Here is a 14,235-nt window from a genome sequence, read left to right on the forward strand (position 1 = left end):
AAACTTGTTTTATTTAATTTTATTATGGGCATGCATGCCCTGTGCACATGTGTCAGTCTGAGGACAGCTGTGGAGTAATTCTGTCCTTGTACCTTTATGTGGGTTCCAAGATCAAGCTCAAGTTTGAGGCTTATATGGCAAATACCTTTATCCAATTAGTTATTTTGCTGACCCTTAAGTGATTCTTTGAATGACTCTTTCTGGGTCTGCTATTTTGAAATATGATCCGTTGCCCAGGCTCATCTCCAGTCCTGAGCTAAATATCTCCTTCCCTCCAAGAGCTAGAGCTGCAAGTATGGGCCATCTTCCTAGCCTTGTGTTCTGTGTAGGACTGTTTGCTTCTCAGTAGCAAGGATGTTGGGCTCTTTGACCTAAATTGTTCTTGAATTAAGCTGTGAGTGAATATTAGATGGATGGATGGATGAATGAGTGAGCCTATGCCTTTCATTAAAGTCACAGGGTTAATAGTTTGCATTCTTTTTTAGATTCTCCTTCTAGGACTCCTGTCTTGGTTGGGTCCGATGAATTTGACAAATGTCTAAGTAATGATAAGTTTTCCCATGAAGAATACAGTAATGGTGCACTTTCAATCCTACAGTATCCATATGGTAAGTGTCATTACTCCTAAGTGGAAATTGCCCCCTTTCATTGGTCTCATTCAGTTATTTGAAATTAATCAATAGAACTCAGATGTAGGTAAGTTGATTGACAAGTAGAAAAATAGGAAGTAAATTTGTGAGGCAATAAGCGGTACAAGTTTACAGCTAGACTGCCAGAGGTGGACCCAGTGGCCAATTCCAGTTTGGGTACCCCTATCTTCCCTGTGTCTGGATTTTCATATCTGTAAAACCAATGTAGTAACTCCATATTCACTAGACACACCTGTGAGATCGTCACAATATGAACTAGCATTGTGCTTGCCACATCATAAGTGTCCACAAATATGCATTATATTTTATTATTAGCCCTCATTTAATTACCTGCTTGATGCTACCCCTTGCTCTAATTCATTCCTCTGTCATTTTTCTGATTATAAAACACAGACTATTACTCTATAATGAAAACAGCCAGGCGTGATGGCACAAGCCTATATTCTCAGCACTCAAGAGGCAGAGGCAAGAGGATCATGTGTTCAAAGTCAGCCTGGGTTACTTATTGAGGCCTTGTCTTTAACAAGCCAGTGCATAAAGGGACTTGCTGTCAAGCCTGATAACATGATTGCTCTAGACCCATTTGGTAGGAGGAGAGAACTCCCTCCTGCAAGTTGTCCTGTGACCTCCACATGGACACATACTTACACAATAAATGCATAATTTTAAAAAATCAGAAAAAGAAAAATGGGTATTTCTCAGGGAGCCACATGAAAATGATCTAAGATGAGGTCATTCACTTTTATCCTCAGAAAAATTCATGCACAAGTCAAAAATAAATGAAACTTAACATGAAATAACATTGTAGTATCAACAGCAGCAACTTAAATTTATTTTCTCTTTTGAAACAGGGTCTCACTGTGTAGCCTTGGCTTGCCTGGTTCTTGCTGTGTAGACCAGACTGGCCTAAGAATCATAGAGATCCGTCTGCCTCTGCCTTCTAAGTGCTGGAATCAAAGGCATGTGCCAAAGGTTTATGCCACCATGTTCAGCAAAGTTAGGATATAAGGGCTGGAAAAGGTACTCAGTAGTTAAGAAAGCATATTTCTCTTGCAGAGGGCCGAAGTTTAGTTACCAGCACCTACTTGGGGTGACTTACAATCGGATGCCCTTTTCTGATCTCTGTGGGCCCAACATTCATGCACATACATATACCCAAACACAGATACACACATCTACACATAACTTAAAACAAATAAAATAAAACTGGGGTATATTCACACATGGCAGTCTTTTGACAGTTTTAAAATCCTCAACTTGGTGTCAGACAAAAACATGAGTTATGTTAGATGTTACAGCTGAAAATTTATTATGTAACTCAAATCAGTAAGAAAACAGAAGGCTGTGAACTAGAAATAGTAAACATGTAAAATTGAGCAAAGACAGTAAGAGAGAATTATGTAGTCTGCCCCTGTGTCGTGCAAAGTGGAAGAGTAAAGATAGACATGCTGGCACTGGAGAGAAGATGACTCATCTGACACTGAAGAGATGGGTCAGTGTGGTTACGCACTTATTCTTCTGCAGAGGACCTGAGTCCTGTTCCCAGCACCCACACAGTGCCCTATAGCTATCCATAATTCCATTTCCAGGGGATCTGCAACCCTCTTCTGACTTCCACAGGCATCAGGCATGCAAATCCTACACATAAATACATGTCAAAATGTTCGTACACATAAACATTAAAATAATAAATAAATAAATACTTACTGATTGCCGGCACAGAGAGCATGATGGAGGTCGTCCTACAGCTATAAGAAAAGACTGTGGTAATGTCTGGTGTTTAACTGGTCCCAAGTGAAAGAAAACAGAAGACACCTTGAAGGAAGCTTGAGTACTAACTTAATTATCAATATGGTGAAAACCCTTGGAAGGGTTTTCCCTAATCATTATTTACTGTAAATTTAAGATGCTTTATTTGGAGTAGAGAGAGTGTGTGCCATTATCCAGAAGACATGGGTCCAAGAGAGTCATTAAGAAAAGGAATTGGTGCCAGGCGAGGTGGTTCATGCCTCTAACCCCAGCACTTAGGAGGCAGAAGCCGGCAGATCTCTGAGTTTTGAGGCCAGCCCGGTCTACAAAATGAGTTCCTGGATAGTCAGACCTACGTAGAGAATCACTGTCTTGAAAAGAATTTAAAAAGCATGTGTGGGGGGGATTATTATAGTTGTCTTAACAGGAAACCCCTTTTGATGTTTATTGTCTCAGATAATGGTTACTATCTGCCGTATTACAAGAGAGAAAGGAATAAACGGAGCACACAGATCACAGTCAGATTCCTGGACAGCCCACATTACAGCAAGAACATCCGCAAGAAGGACCCCGTCCTCCTCCTGCACTGGTGGAAGGAAATATTTGGAACGATCTTACTTTGCATCGTAGCCACAACCTTTATCGTGCGCAGGCTTTTCCATCCTCAGCCCCACAGGGTATGGTGTTCTTTCAACCTCATGTGTTTCAAGGCGTCTGCTGTGTAGAAAGCTTACAGGAGGGGAAGGTTGATGTATTCCGATTTTACCATAGGATCACTTATGCTTATACAGTTGTCCATCACTTTGGCAAGAAGGTACAATCACTGTGCCAAGGTCCTAGAGTGACTGCCACTCTAAATGGTCAAGACTGCTGCATACTAGACAGTATGACACAGCCTGCTACTGCTAGTGTGTGTGTGTTTGAAACAGATAAAGCACAGTAAAAAAACAAAAACTAGCCACAGTTGTTTTTCAACTCTATTGCAATGCTACGGGAGGGCTGGAGAGATGGGCCAGTGGTTAAGAGCACTTGCTACTCATTCACCCACATCAGACAGCTCTCAGCAGCCTGTAACTCCAGCTACAGGGGCTCTGACAGTCTCTTCTGGCCTCCATAGGCATGCACGTACATTTTGGCATAGAGTCATACACGCACGTACTCATATACAGAAATAGAGTATCTTTTGAAGTATAATGACGCACCTCTGAGCACACTGTTGTGTGTGCTGCAGAGGCCACAGTGGCTGTGATGCAGGGCATGGCTGCACCCCACGTCTACTTCTTCGTCCTCGCTTGGCCCTCAGTCCCTTGTGTTCTGGTGTTCATTCCCACAACTCACAAATCAGACCTTGACAAGAGCTCTAGGTGAGTTCTTGTTAAACGTAGTGGACAGTTTCCTGTCCCCCAGCCGAGGCTCTGTGATGACACTGTTGAGTGCGTCTCTTTGACTTTCCCTCTCTGACTTCCTTGACCCAGGCCCTCCCCTCCCAGCCACCATAGTACACCCCAGGGCTCCACAGAGTCTCCTCTCACATTCCTTCTCCTGTTCTGTTCAGCATCAAGCGTCTTAGAGACTCCCAGATCCCACCTCCTTTTTTTTTTTTCTTCAAGAAAGGGGCTAACCCTGTAACCCATGAACTGACCAGAACTGACAGCAGTCTGCCTGCCTGGGCTTCCTGGGTGCTGGGGTCAAGGTTTGGTCCCAGATCCACATCCTTTCGCTGGAGCAATTGTCTAGTTAGAACTATACAGACAGCTCAAACGAGCCGTATCTCAGACGGGGCTCATCCGTCCCAGCCTGTCCCACTGGTGTTTTCTGTCTCAGACCATAGTATTCTGCTCTTACCACAGCCAAAGCTGTTCTCTCACTCACCAGTCACCAGGGCTGTCAAGGTCTTCATCCTAAATATCTTCAGTTTTCATTTCCTTGTCCTATTTCTATTTCCTCGGTACAAATGCCATTGCTCGCTCATCTTCTGATTGCTGAAATATCCTCTAACTGTGCTCATGCCTCTAGCCGGTCTGCAAGCCATTCTCCATCCCCCACTCCATTTTAACTCATTTCCTGTGTTAAGACCTCTAATAGCTGACTTCACATCCTTGTTAGAATGAGGTTTGTCCTTCTTCAGAAATGCAAGGGTTCTGAGTGGGTTATGCCCTGCCTGTTCTGAACTTACCTTTCTCCATACCTGAATCCTTAGATTCCTAAGTTGCATTCTCTGCTTATGTCGAAAATACCCTAGGGCTGGAGAGAAGGCTCAGAGGTTAAGAGCATTGGCTGTTCTTCCAGAGGTTATGAGTTCAATTCCCAGAAACCACATGGTGCCTCAGAACCATGAGGTAATGAGATCTGGTGCCTTCTTCTAGTGTACAGGCATGCATGCAGACAGAACACTGTACACAATAAATGAAAGTACACCCTTTTCCCCTTGCTGATGCGTTTATTAGAAGCTGTCTTGTTTCTCTCTGCCTGTACATGACATTCTGGAACCAGTTCGCTACTTACCCAGCTCTCCAGTCCCTTACACAGCACCCAGCAGGACAAGAGTCAATTAGAGAATAGATGTGCCATGATTACCTCTGCCTTTTGCCTTGCTAATATTTAATATCCTCTAGAAAGTTTTTTCTTTTTTTTTTTTAAGGATGGTAAAGAGACATTGCCAAGTTCAGTTTCTTGTAGTCAGAATATTTTTAAAAAGCATCTTCGAGGGCTAGAGAGCATTTATTTCTCTTGAAGAAGACCCAGGTTCAGTTTCCAGTACCCAGAGAGCATCTCACACACATCTGTAATTGTATTTCTAGGAGATCTGACATGTTCTGACCTGAGTGGGCACTGCACGCACATACACATAGGGTATATACACATTTAGTAAAATCTTTTAAGAAAAAAAACTTTTTACTGACAAAGGGGTTGGCAATGGGAACTTAGACCTATTGAAGTACAGAAAAGGGACTTGCCTTTTCTTGTGTATAGGCTTTTCATTTTTTTCCCCAGTGCTGCTTGTTTTTCAGTGTTATCTCATGAGCTAAGATGATCAGCTGACTTCCATTCAGCTTTGTCCTAAGAGTTAGTAACTCTGCTTTCTGCCTTCTCAGCAAAGGAAGGAGTCTGAAACTCAGTGTCAAACTGAAAATAAGTACGATTCTGTGAGTGCTGATATCAGTGACAGTAGCTGGAACGACATTAAAAACTCAGGCTATGTGTCCAGGTAAGAGTCTTAGGAAATGTTGATGCATACAAACAACCTCTGTTGTATTGAGTTATGAGTTCAAATCCCATCTGAGACATTAGCAGAGTGAGACTTATTTATGCCTTTGATCGTGTATGGGATGTCACTCTTTTTAGAAGATAGGAAGGTGGTACAATCAGCCCATGAACTGTTGAGGGCTCTTTGATTTGGTGAGGATCCTGTTTTTATATTTATTTATTTGAGACAAGGGTTTCTCTGTGTAGCAGCTCTTGGATTTGGGAAGGCGGATTTGTACTGAGGTCCTTGACTCTCTATTTTTGGCAGTTGAGATGATCGCTCTTCCTTCTCTGTGAAGGTAATTGGCCCAGGGAGGGTTGGCATTGATTATATCTCCTCCTTAGCTGTTCTCCGACCAGCTGAGGCAACTACTAAATTAACATGCGTGTACGAGTACTTCATAAGACTGCCTCCATGGAACAGCTGAGTCTCCATCCGGGGGACTGCAGGAGTCTCCAGCTGGCATGCATTAATTCTCACAGTAACTCAACAGGCAACCTTTGAGTTGCCGGCTAGTGTCCAGATTCTAGAAAGACCGCATTTACGGTCCCCATGATACAGAGGTACCGAGATGCGCGATATTCATTGTAACTGCAAAAGGAAGCGTCCCGTGCGCTGTGTGGCCAGTGCAGTGGGAACAGCTAAACAGTGACAGCAGAGTGAAGGGAGGATGAGATTCCGTTAAGTGAGAGCAGCAGCTATCCAGGAGAGCACCTAGCAGGAACAAGAACCCTGGACCTGGGCGAGAGCGTGATGCACAGCACAGGGCAGACCCATCTCCCCCTGTGTTCTCATTACCATACCCGGTATGCACAGCCTGAATTTATGAAATCAGTTCCACCACAGAGAACACAGATCCGGCCTGAGCTGGTCTGGGAGTGAGGAAATACAATCATGAGACTCGCTTTCCCCTCTGAACCTGACCAGAAACTCAGAGAGCCAGTCATGGTGGCTCATGGCGGCAGTCCAAACAGTAGGGAGGCTCCAAAGGGAGCGAAATGGAGAAGATGGTACTATGGGAGCTGACAGAAAGTTCTGGATAGAACAGATCTTTAGTACAATTACTGTAAGAGCACATGATTGCCAGCTAAGCAAAGCCATTTATTAATTATGTGTATGGAATTTATAAGTATGTGAGCATGCAGGTGAATTTAGAATACTGCTAGTAAAATTCAAGCTATGCTTTTTATGAAATACATTCTGAGAGTTTACAGACTTTAGGCAGTTGTGTGTGATGAAATATTATAACATTTAAAACTATTTTTTTAAGGTATCTAACAGATTTTGAGCCAGTTCAGTGCATGGGTCGTGGTGGCTTTGGAGTTGTCTTTGAAGCTAGAAACAAAGTAGATGATTGCAATTACGCTATCAAGAGGATCCGTCTCCCCAATAGGTAATGGATGATGCTTTTAGAAAACTGGTTCTCCGGGCTGGAGAGGTGGCTCAGTGGTTAAGAGCACTAACTGGCTGCTCTCCCAGAGGTCCTGAGTTCCATTCCCAGCAACCACATGGTGGTTCACAATCATCTGTAATGAGACCTGGGGCTGTCTAATGGTATGGATGAAAACAAAGCACTGCTATACATAAAATAAACAAATAAATATCTTTAAAAAAAAACTGGTTCTCATCTCATAGGCACAATATCCTCCTCGCCCTCCACAGTCATAATGTAGTTTCTTCTTCCGACTCTGCTTCTGAGTGCTGCCAAGGCACAAGTGGCCTTAAAGTTGTGCTCTGTAGAGCGTTTTAAAGTGTGGTCTTTTAGACTAGAAAGGTAGATGTCTTGGAGATTAAACACACTTGCTGCACAAGCATGAAGACCAGAGTTCAGATCCCACCACCCAAACAAAACAACTGGGCATCCTGCACACACCTGTGCCAAATGGGATGGAGACAGGAGAATCTCGGAATCTTCCTGGTTTCTAGCCTCAATTTAAAAAATAAAAGAAGAAAAAAATAAAGCCAGCTCCAGGCTCAGAAAGACCCTGCCTTTAAATATGATGGAGAGTGAGGCAATAAAGGAGGGTGCCCAGAACCTTCCTCTGGCCTTTGTGTAACCACATACACACATGAGCATTTACCACGATCACACAACATGTGTACACAAACATATATGTGAATTCTTAAGCCCCCCCCTGAGGCAAATATAAGAACTATAGTCCCAGCATTTCAGAATCATTTTTGTTATAATGTATTAGTTGACTTTCCACTATTGTAACAAAAGACCAGTTAGTTCACTGTAGAGTTGTTCGTTTTGGCTCCTTCCCGAGGTTTCAGTTGATGATGAGTTGGCCTTGTCACTTTTAAGACTGTGGGGAGGGAGAGACTGTGTGGTGGAGAAAACAACTTAAGAGTTCACCTCATGGCTAGGGAGAAAGGACAGGACTCGGAACTCAACAGATCCCTTTAAGGCCCCCCCCCCAGTCAACCACTACATAAAGTTGCCATCACCTCCCTGTAGCTCCAGGGATGTTCCATATCCAAACTGCAGCTTGTGGCTTGCCACTGTTAAATAAGAGCTGTCCTGGACCTGGCGGTGTATGCCCATAACACATTATTCAGGAGGCTGAGGTGGGAGGCTCATGTGTCTCATTGCTATAACAAATGTCCGGCAAAAGCAGCTTAAAGAAGGGAGGGTTTTGTCTCATGGTTTGAAGATACAGGGAAGAGGGTCATGAGGCACCTGGTCACAGTGTGTCTGCAGTCAGGGAGCATGGGGAGGTGGATGCTGCTGCAGTCAGGGAGCACGGGGAGGTGGATGCCAGTACTCAGCTTCCATCCTTTTGTCTGACAGGTCTTTCTACCTCACTTAACCTAATCTACATAGATCATCCCTCACAGGCATGCCCAGACACTTAGTTCCTGGGTGACTCTTCCTCACATGGACCAACAGACATTCAAGAGTCAGTATTGATTTTCATTCAGCTAAGAAGCTTTATTTAGATGAGGAAGTAGGTATACCTAGTCATTATTTCCAGAAATGGGGGTAGAGGACCACTAAAATACACATGTTGTTTAGTTTGTAATTTAGTACGTAATATGTGCCTAAGGCTAGCTCGTGCTCTTGATTTTATATCCAAAGAGACTTCTTTTGTATTCTCTTTCTCACCATGGGAGATAGACTACTTCAGATACGGACAGCGTCCTATTTTCTGTGTTTCAGGGAATTGGCACGGGAGAAGGTGATGCGCGAGGTCAAAGCTCTGGCTAAGCTGGAGCACCCAGGCATTGTGAGGTACTTCAACGCCTGGCTGGAAACTCCTCCAGAGAAGTGGCAAGAGGAGATGGATGAAATCTGGCTCAAAGACGAAAGGTAGCTCGGGTAGACGCATGTGTCTTCTAACCTGCTGCTTTGCTCTGCACAGAGGTCTCTCAGGGGCCTGAAAGGAAAGTACGGTAGTGCTCTGTCCTGTGTCATCATTTATTCTCCTACCGCTCGTTAAGTACCTGAGATTTGGTTTAGGCTTTCCCAACATGCTTTTTCTTAGTATAAATGATATTCAGGCGACCCACAATGGCTTTTCTCAATATGAAATGCTTCTGTTTGGGCTGGAGAGATGGCTCAGAGGTTAAGAGCACTGACTGTTCTTCCAGAGGTCCTGAGTTCAATTCCCAGAAACTACATGGTGGCTCACAACCATCCATGAGATCTGATTCCCTCTTCTGGTGTGCAGACATACATGGAGGCAGAATGTTGTATTCATAATAAATAAATAAATCTAAAACTCACTATGTAAAAAATAAAATTAAAAAAAAAGAAATGCTTCTGTTTATCCATTCTTTTTTTTTTTCTTTTTTAAGTGAGGTTTTTCTCTTAACTTATAAATCAATTTTAAATAGGTTTAGGATATTTCAGGGATTTTGGTTTTTGGTTTTTGGTTTGAGATACGGTTTGTCTGTGTAATCCTGGTTGTCCTGGAAGTCTCTATAGAGTTGGCCTCCAACCCAGAGTCCGCCTGCCCCTGCCTCCCGAGTGCTGGGATTGAAGGCGTGCACTACCATTGCCTGGTAGCTGTTTCAGTTTTAAAAAGTACCTATGCTCAGGTAGCCTGCAGATACCTCCATGTATGATATGCTGTAGGAAGGCAAGCCCTCAAAAGCCACAGTGAAGAACGGTGACACAGCATGCCTGCAGAACGTTCCAGTCCCTGGAAGTGTCTTGTTAAATGACACCTGTTAGAGACTCCAGGATGGATGGAAGTGGCCTCTTGTATCAAAGCCTGTGAGCTACTGTAATCCGCACAGCGGCTTCAGAGTTGTGGCCACCAAAAACCTGTCATTGGTGTTGCTTTACTGTTTTACATTTGTGCAAAAGGCAGACACACAGATAACTATTTCAAGTATATAACTGAGCTCTCAGAAGTAGAGAGATGGCTTGGCAATGAAGAGCATTTGCTGCTCTTGCAGAGGACTTGGGTTCAGTTCCCAGCACCCACATCAGGATGCTCACAACTGCCTATTAACTCCAGTTCCAGGGAATCTAGTGCCCTCTTCTGGCCTCTACAGGCACTGCACACATGAGGTACACACACAAATACACAAGCTTATAACAAAATTAAGTTTTCAAATAAAAATCTTGAAATGGAATAGATAGGATGAGATGTGCTTTGTCCCACATGGCAGATTTTATTTCCCCCGTGTGTTTTGGTCACATAACTTAAATTTTGGTGTATATTTATTCAGTTCTTTGTATTTCTCCCACTTTTAGCACAGACTGGCCACTCAGCTCTCCTAGCCCAATGGATGCACCATCCGTTAAGATCCGCAGAATGGATCCTTTCTCTACAAAAGAACATATTGAAGTCATAGCTCCTTCGCCGCAAAGAAGTCGGTCTTTCTCAGTGGGCATTTCCTGTGGCCAGACAAGTTCCTCTGAGAGCCAGTTCTCCCCACTGGAGTTCTCAGGAACAGACTGCGGAGACAACAGTGAGTCCGTGGATGCGGCCCACAACCTCCAGGACAGTTGCCTGACAGAGTGTGACATGGAGGATGGTACCGTGGACGGCAATGATGAGGGGCACTCTTTCGAACTTTGTCCTTCTGAAGCTTCTCCCTACACAAGGTCGAGGGAGGGCACGTCCTCTTCCATAGTGTTTGAAGACTCTGGCTGTGACAATGCGTCCAGTAAGGAAGACCCCAGAACCAATCGGCTGCATAATGGCAACCATTATGTTAATAAGCTAACTGACTTCAAGTACTCCAGCAGCAGATCTTCTTCCGAAGCCACCCTGTCTACCTCTCCTACCCGGCCAACCACTCTAAGTTTAGATCTCACCAAGAACACTGTGGACCAGCTCCAGCCCAGCTCCCCAAAGGTGTACCTGTACATTCAGATGCAGCTGTGTAGAAAGGAGAACCTTAAAGACTGGATGAACCGGCGCTGCCGCATGGAGGACAGGGAGCACAGCGTGTGTCTGCACATCTTTCTGCAGATCGCAGAGGCTGTGGAGTTTCTGCACAGCAAGGGACTCATGCACAGGGACCTCAAGGTCTGTAGTCAGAGAACGGCACACCAGGGCTTGGGTGTGACACCTGCAGTTCAGAGTGGGACTTAACAGTTGTCAGTCTTCAGCCAAAGTCCCAGCAGAGTGGAGTGGTATACAGACATCAGAGGGCGGCAGTCCAGGAAGGAAACAGGAAAGGAAGAGGTCTCGTGTTTGAAAGGTTCAGGCAGACGAGGCATTTCCCTCTATAGGCTGTTCATTTCTGTTTTACTGTAAACGTTTCCAGTAGTCCTGAGGGAAAAGAGTCTCCCACTGAGGTCCACCACGAGCAGTTATACTGCATGATTCCTATGTTTAGAAATATTTTTTACAGGGCTAGAAAGATGGCTCAGAGGGTAAGAGCACTGGCTGCTCTTCCAGAGGTCCTGAGTTCAATTCCCAGCAACCACATGGTGGCTGACAACCATCTGTAATGAGATTTGGTGTCCTCTTCTGGTATGCAGGTATACATGGGGACAGAACACTGTATACATGATAAATAAATCTTTAAAAAAAAATCACCAGGCATTGATGGCACACACCTTTAATCCCAGCACTTGAGAGACAGGCAGATAGATCTCTGAGTTCAAGGCTACCCAGGCCTACAGAGAAACCCTGTCTTGAAAAACCAACCAATTGGTTTTGTTTTTTTTTAATTACAGTTATTTAGAGTGTACACGCGCTTGTATGCTCGGTGTATGTATGAAGGTCAAAGGACAACTTGTGAGGGTTATTCCTTTCCCTGTGTGGAGACCAGGGCTTGAACTCAGGTTGCCAGTCTTGGCAGGGGCACCTTTATCCACTAAGCCACCTCGCTGGCCTAAACTTCCTATGGCTTTGCGTAACCGTGACACGGGTACCCCTGGGTCTCCCCAGCACACGGTAGGAGGAACCTGAGTGGGAAGGGACAGGGGTCTCTTCACTAGCCAGCTCTGATTTGGGCCAGCAGATATCTATGTTTTTCCCCATTGCTGACTATGTGGGCTTTGAGGGAGAAGCCAACGAGAGAAAGGTGGCAAATGCTTACCCTGGTGGCTGTAGCTGTGAAACTTAAACCGTTCCAAGAGGATACAGTGTTGAGCAGGGCCACAATACTGTGTGCTGAACTTCAAAAATTCCAAATCCAAGTGGTAGTGTACTGCAATCCCGACACTCAGGAGACTGAGACAGGAGGATTGATGTGAGTTCAAGGCCAGTGTGGGCCACAAAATGAGAGCCTGTCTCTGTAATGAGTACATGCATACACACAGTGTTTCTATGGTATAGATTACTAAAAACAGGAGTACAGGACTCTAACTAGTTAACTGATACTATTGAACTTTGATTTGACTGTTTCTTGCCAGGATCCACATGCTCCTGGTAGCCCCAGTAGGTATGTATGAAACCTGCAAACATTTTCTGAGGGAAGTGACTTAAATGTTTGGCAGATTTGGCTTTGTTTTAAGTCTTTTAAGTTTTATTTTGTGCAACCCACAAACTTTTGCTCCAGATACTAAAGTAGCTATAACAGGAGTTGGTTTCTGTGACTGGGGGTGTATCCCCATTGGTAGGGTGCTACCTAGCATGCAGTGAGACCCTGAGTTCAATCCCCACTCTCAATCACTGGCCACATTAGCAAGTTTCAGGCTAGCCTGGACTACATGAGACCATTATGTTTCAAATAAACATAAAGTTACTTTCTTCTAAAATCATCAGAATATTTTTAAAATTTTTAATGTGTTTTAAGAGTTTGGAGAGGAGCCGGGCGTTGGTGGTGCATGCCTTTAATCCCAGCACTCGGGAGGCAAAGGGAGGCGGAACTCTGTGAGTTTGAGGCCAGCCTCATCTACAGGGCTAGTTCCAGGACAGCCTCCAAAACAATACAGAGAAACCCTGTCTCAAAAAAAAAAAAAAAAAGAGTTTGGGGAGGAAATAGGAATGAGAACTGGAAAGGACCCCTGTGCCCTGATGGGATTAAAGGTTGCACCACCAATGCCCAGCTAGTCAGAATGCTTCTAGGAGAAGCACAGGAGATAGAAGCTAGAGAGACGCTGTCTTTTAAGAGTTCTGCCACTAATAGCTGTTGGAAAATGAGAACGGGGCGTAGAGTGCTTATCTAGCATGCATGAGGCCATGTTTGATCCTCAGCACCACATAAAAAGAAATTGTGAGGAGAAACACCAGACCTTTAAGGTAATCTTCAGCTATATAGTGAGGCTGAGATCAGCCTAGCTACTTGAGACTCAAGAGAAACAGAGTTCCAACGCAAGGACTGCTTTTAGTAGCTCTTACATAGTAGACATGGGGCCTTGGGTGGGTCTGTAGCCCAGTATGGGGGAGGAGGAGAAAGAGAGGGAGAAAGGCAGTGTCATTTATTGCTTCTGACATGGGACTGTCGGTGAGAAAGTTTTGGGTCATTACCACAGATTTCAGTTAGAGTAACCTCATTGCTTCAAAGTCACAATTTTATAATGGCATCTTAGGAATCAAGGGAAGCGTTGCTTTCTGGCAGTGTTGGAAGTATTTTATGTTGGAAGTTAATTCACTAAAAGGTTTGATTTTTATGAGATAAGTGACTCCTCTTTCACCACTTTAACAATTCTCACTTATGTCACTGTTGTCTTGGGGAAAACCGATAGATTTCATATAGGGGAACTAGAGTTGGAGGAGCTCATCCGACCTTTGAATAGCTGCATCTGATAAGCAGATTCAAGGGGGGATTTAGAACTCAGGGCAGAGGCCTAAGTGTGGCTCCGGCATTAGGAGCATGTGGGATTTAGAAATGGTATTAACAGCAATCATGAGTTTGATTCCCTGGATGGGCTGTTTCCCCCGTGGACACAGATCAGATGGTGAGTGTGTGACATTTTTTAGATGGTCAGTTCATCAGATAATAAATACCATAGAGTAAGGCATGCAGGCTGTGGCAGCAGGGCCAGAGCCAGGCTGCCCAAATTCAATTCCTGGCTCTACCACTTGCTGGGGGGGGGCTTTGGTTTCCATATCTAGAAAGTGGGGACCAACTGTGATTTTTCAAAGGGTTATATTACATTTGTTAATAGTAAACCGGTTAGCGGGAGGGCCTAGGCACTGCCCTGGATGAAATGACAGACTCTGGAGATCCTCC

The 14,235-nt window shown here is 44.4% G+C and overlaps 1 protein-coding gene across 1 annotated transcript in view; it reads left to right on the plus strand.

Annotated features, from left to right (window-relative positions):
* Positions 1-14,235, plus strand: part of Eif2ak3 (eukaryotic translation initiation factor 2 alpha kinase 3) — a 64,854-nt gene that overhangs the window by 40,549 nt on the left and 10,070 nt on the right. Inside the window, exons 8-13 of the mRNA XM_040737825.1 lie at positions 486-608; positions 2,856-3,076; positions 5,495-5,607; positions 6,917-7,039; positions 8,810-8,959; positions 10,355-11,135. Of these exons, the coding sequence (XP_040593759.1) occupies positions 486-608; positions 2,856-3,076; positions 5,495-5,607; positions 6,917-7,039; positions 8,810-8,959; positions 10,355-11,135 (1,511 nt within the window). The remainder of the gene's footprint in view (positions 1-485; positions 609-2,855; positions 3,077-5,494; positions 5,608-6,916; positions 7,040-8,809; positions 8,960-10,354; positions 11,136-14,235) is intronic.

Source organism: Mesocricetus auratus, unplaced genomic scaffold (assembly GCF_017639785.1).
Source record: "Mesocricetus auratus isolate SY011 unplaced genomic scaffold, BCM_Maur_2.0 Super-Scaffold_100676, whole genome shotgun sequence".
NCBI classification, from domain to species: domain Eukaryota; kingdom Metazoa; phylum Chordata; class Mammalia; order Rodentia; family Cricetidae; genus Mesocricetus; species Mesocricetus auratus.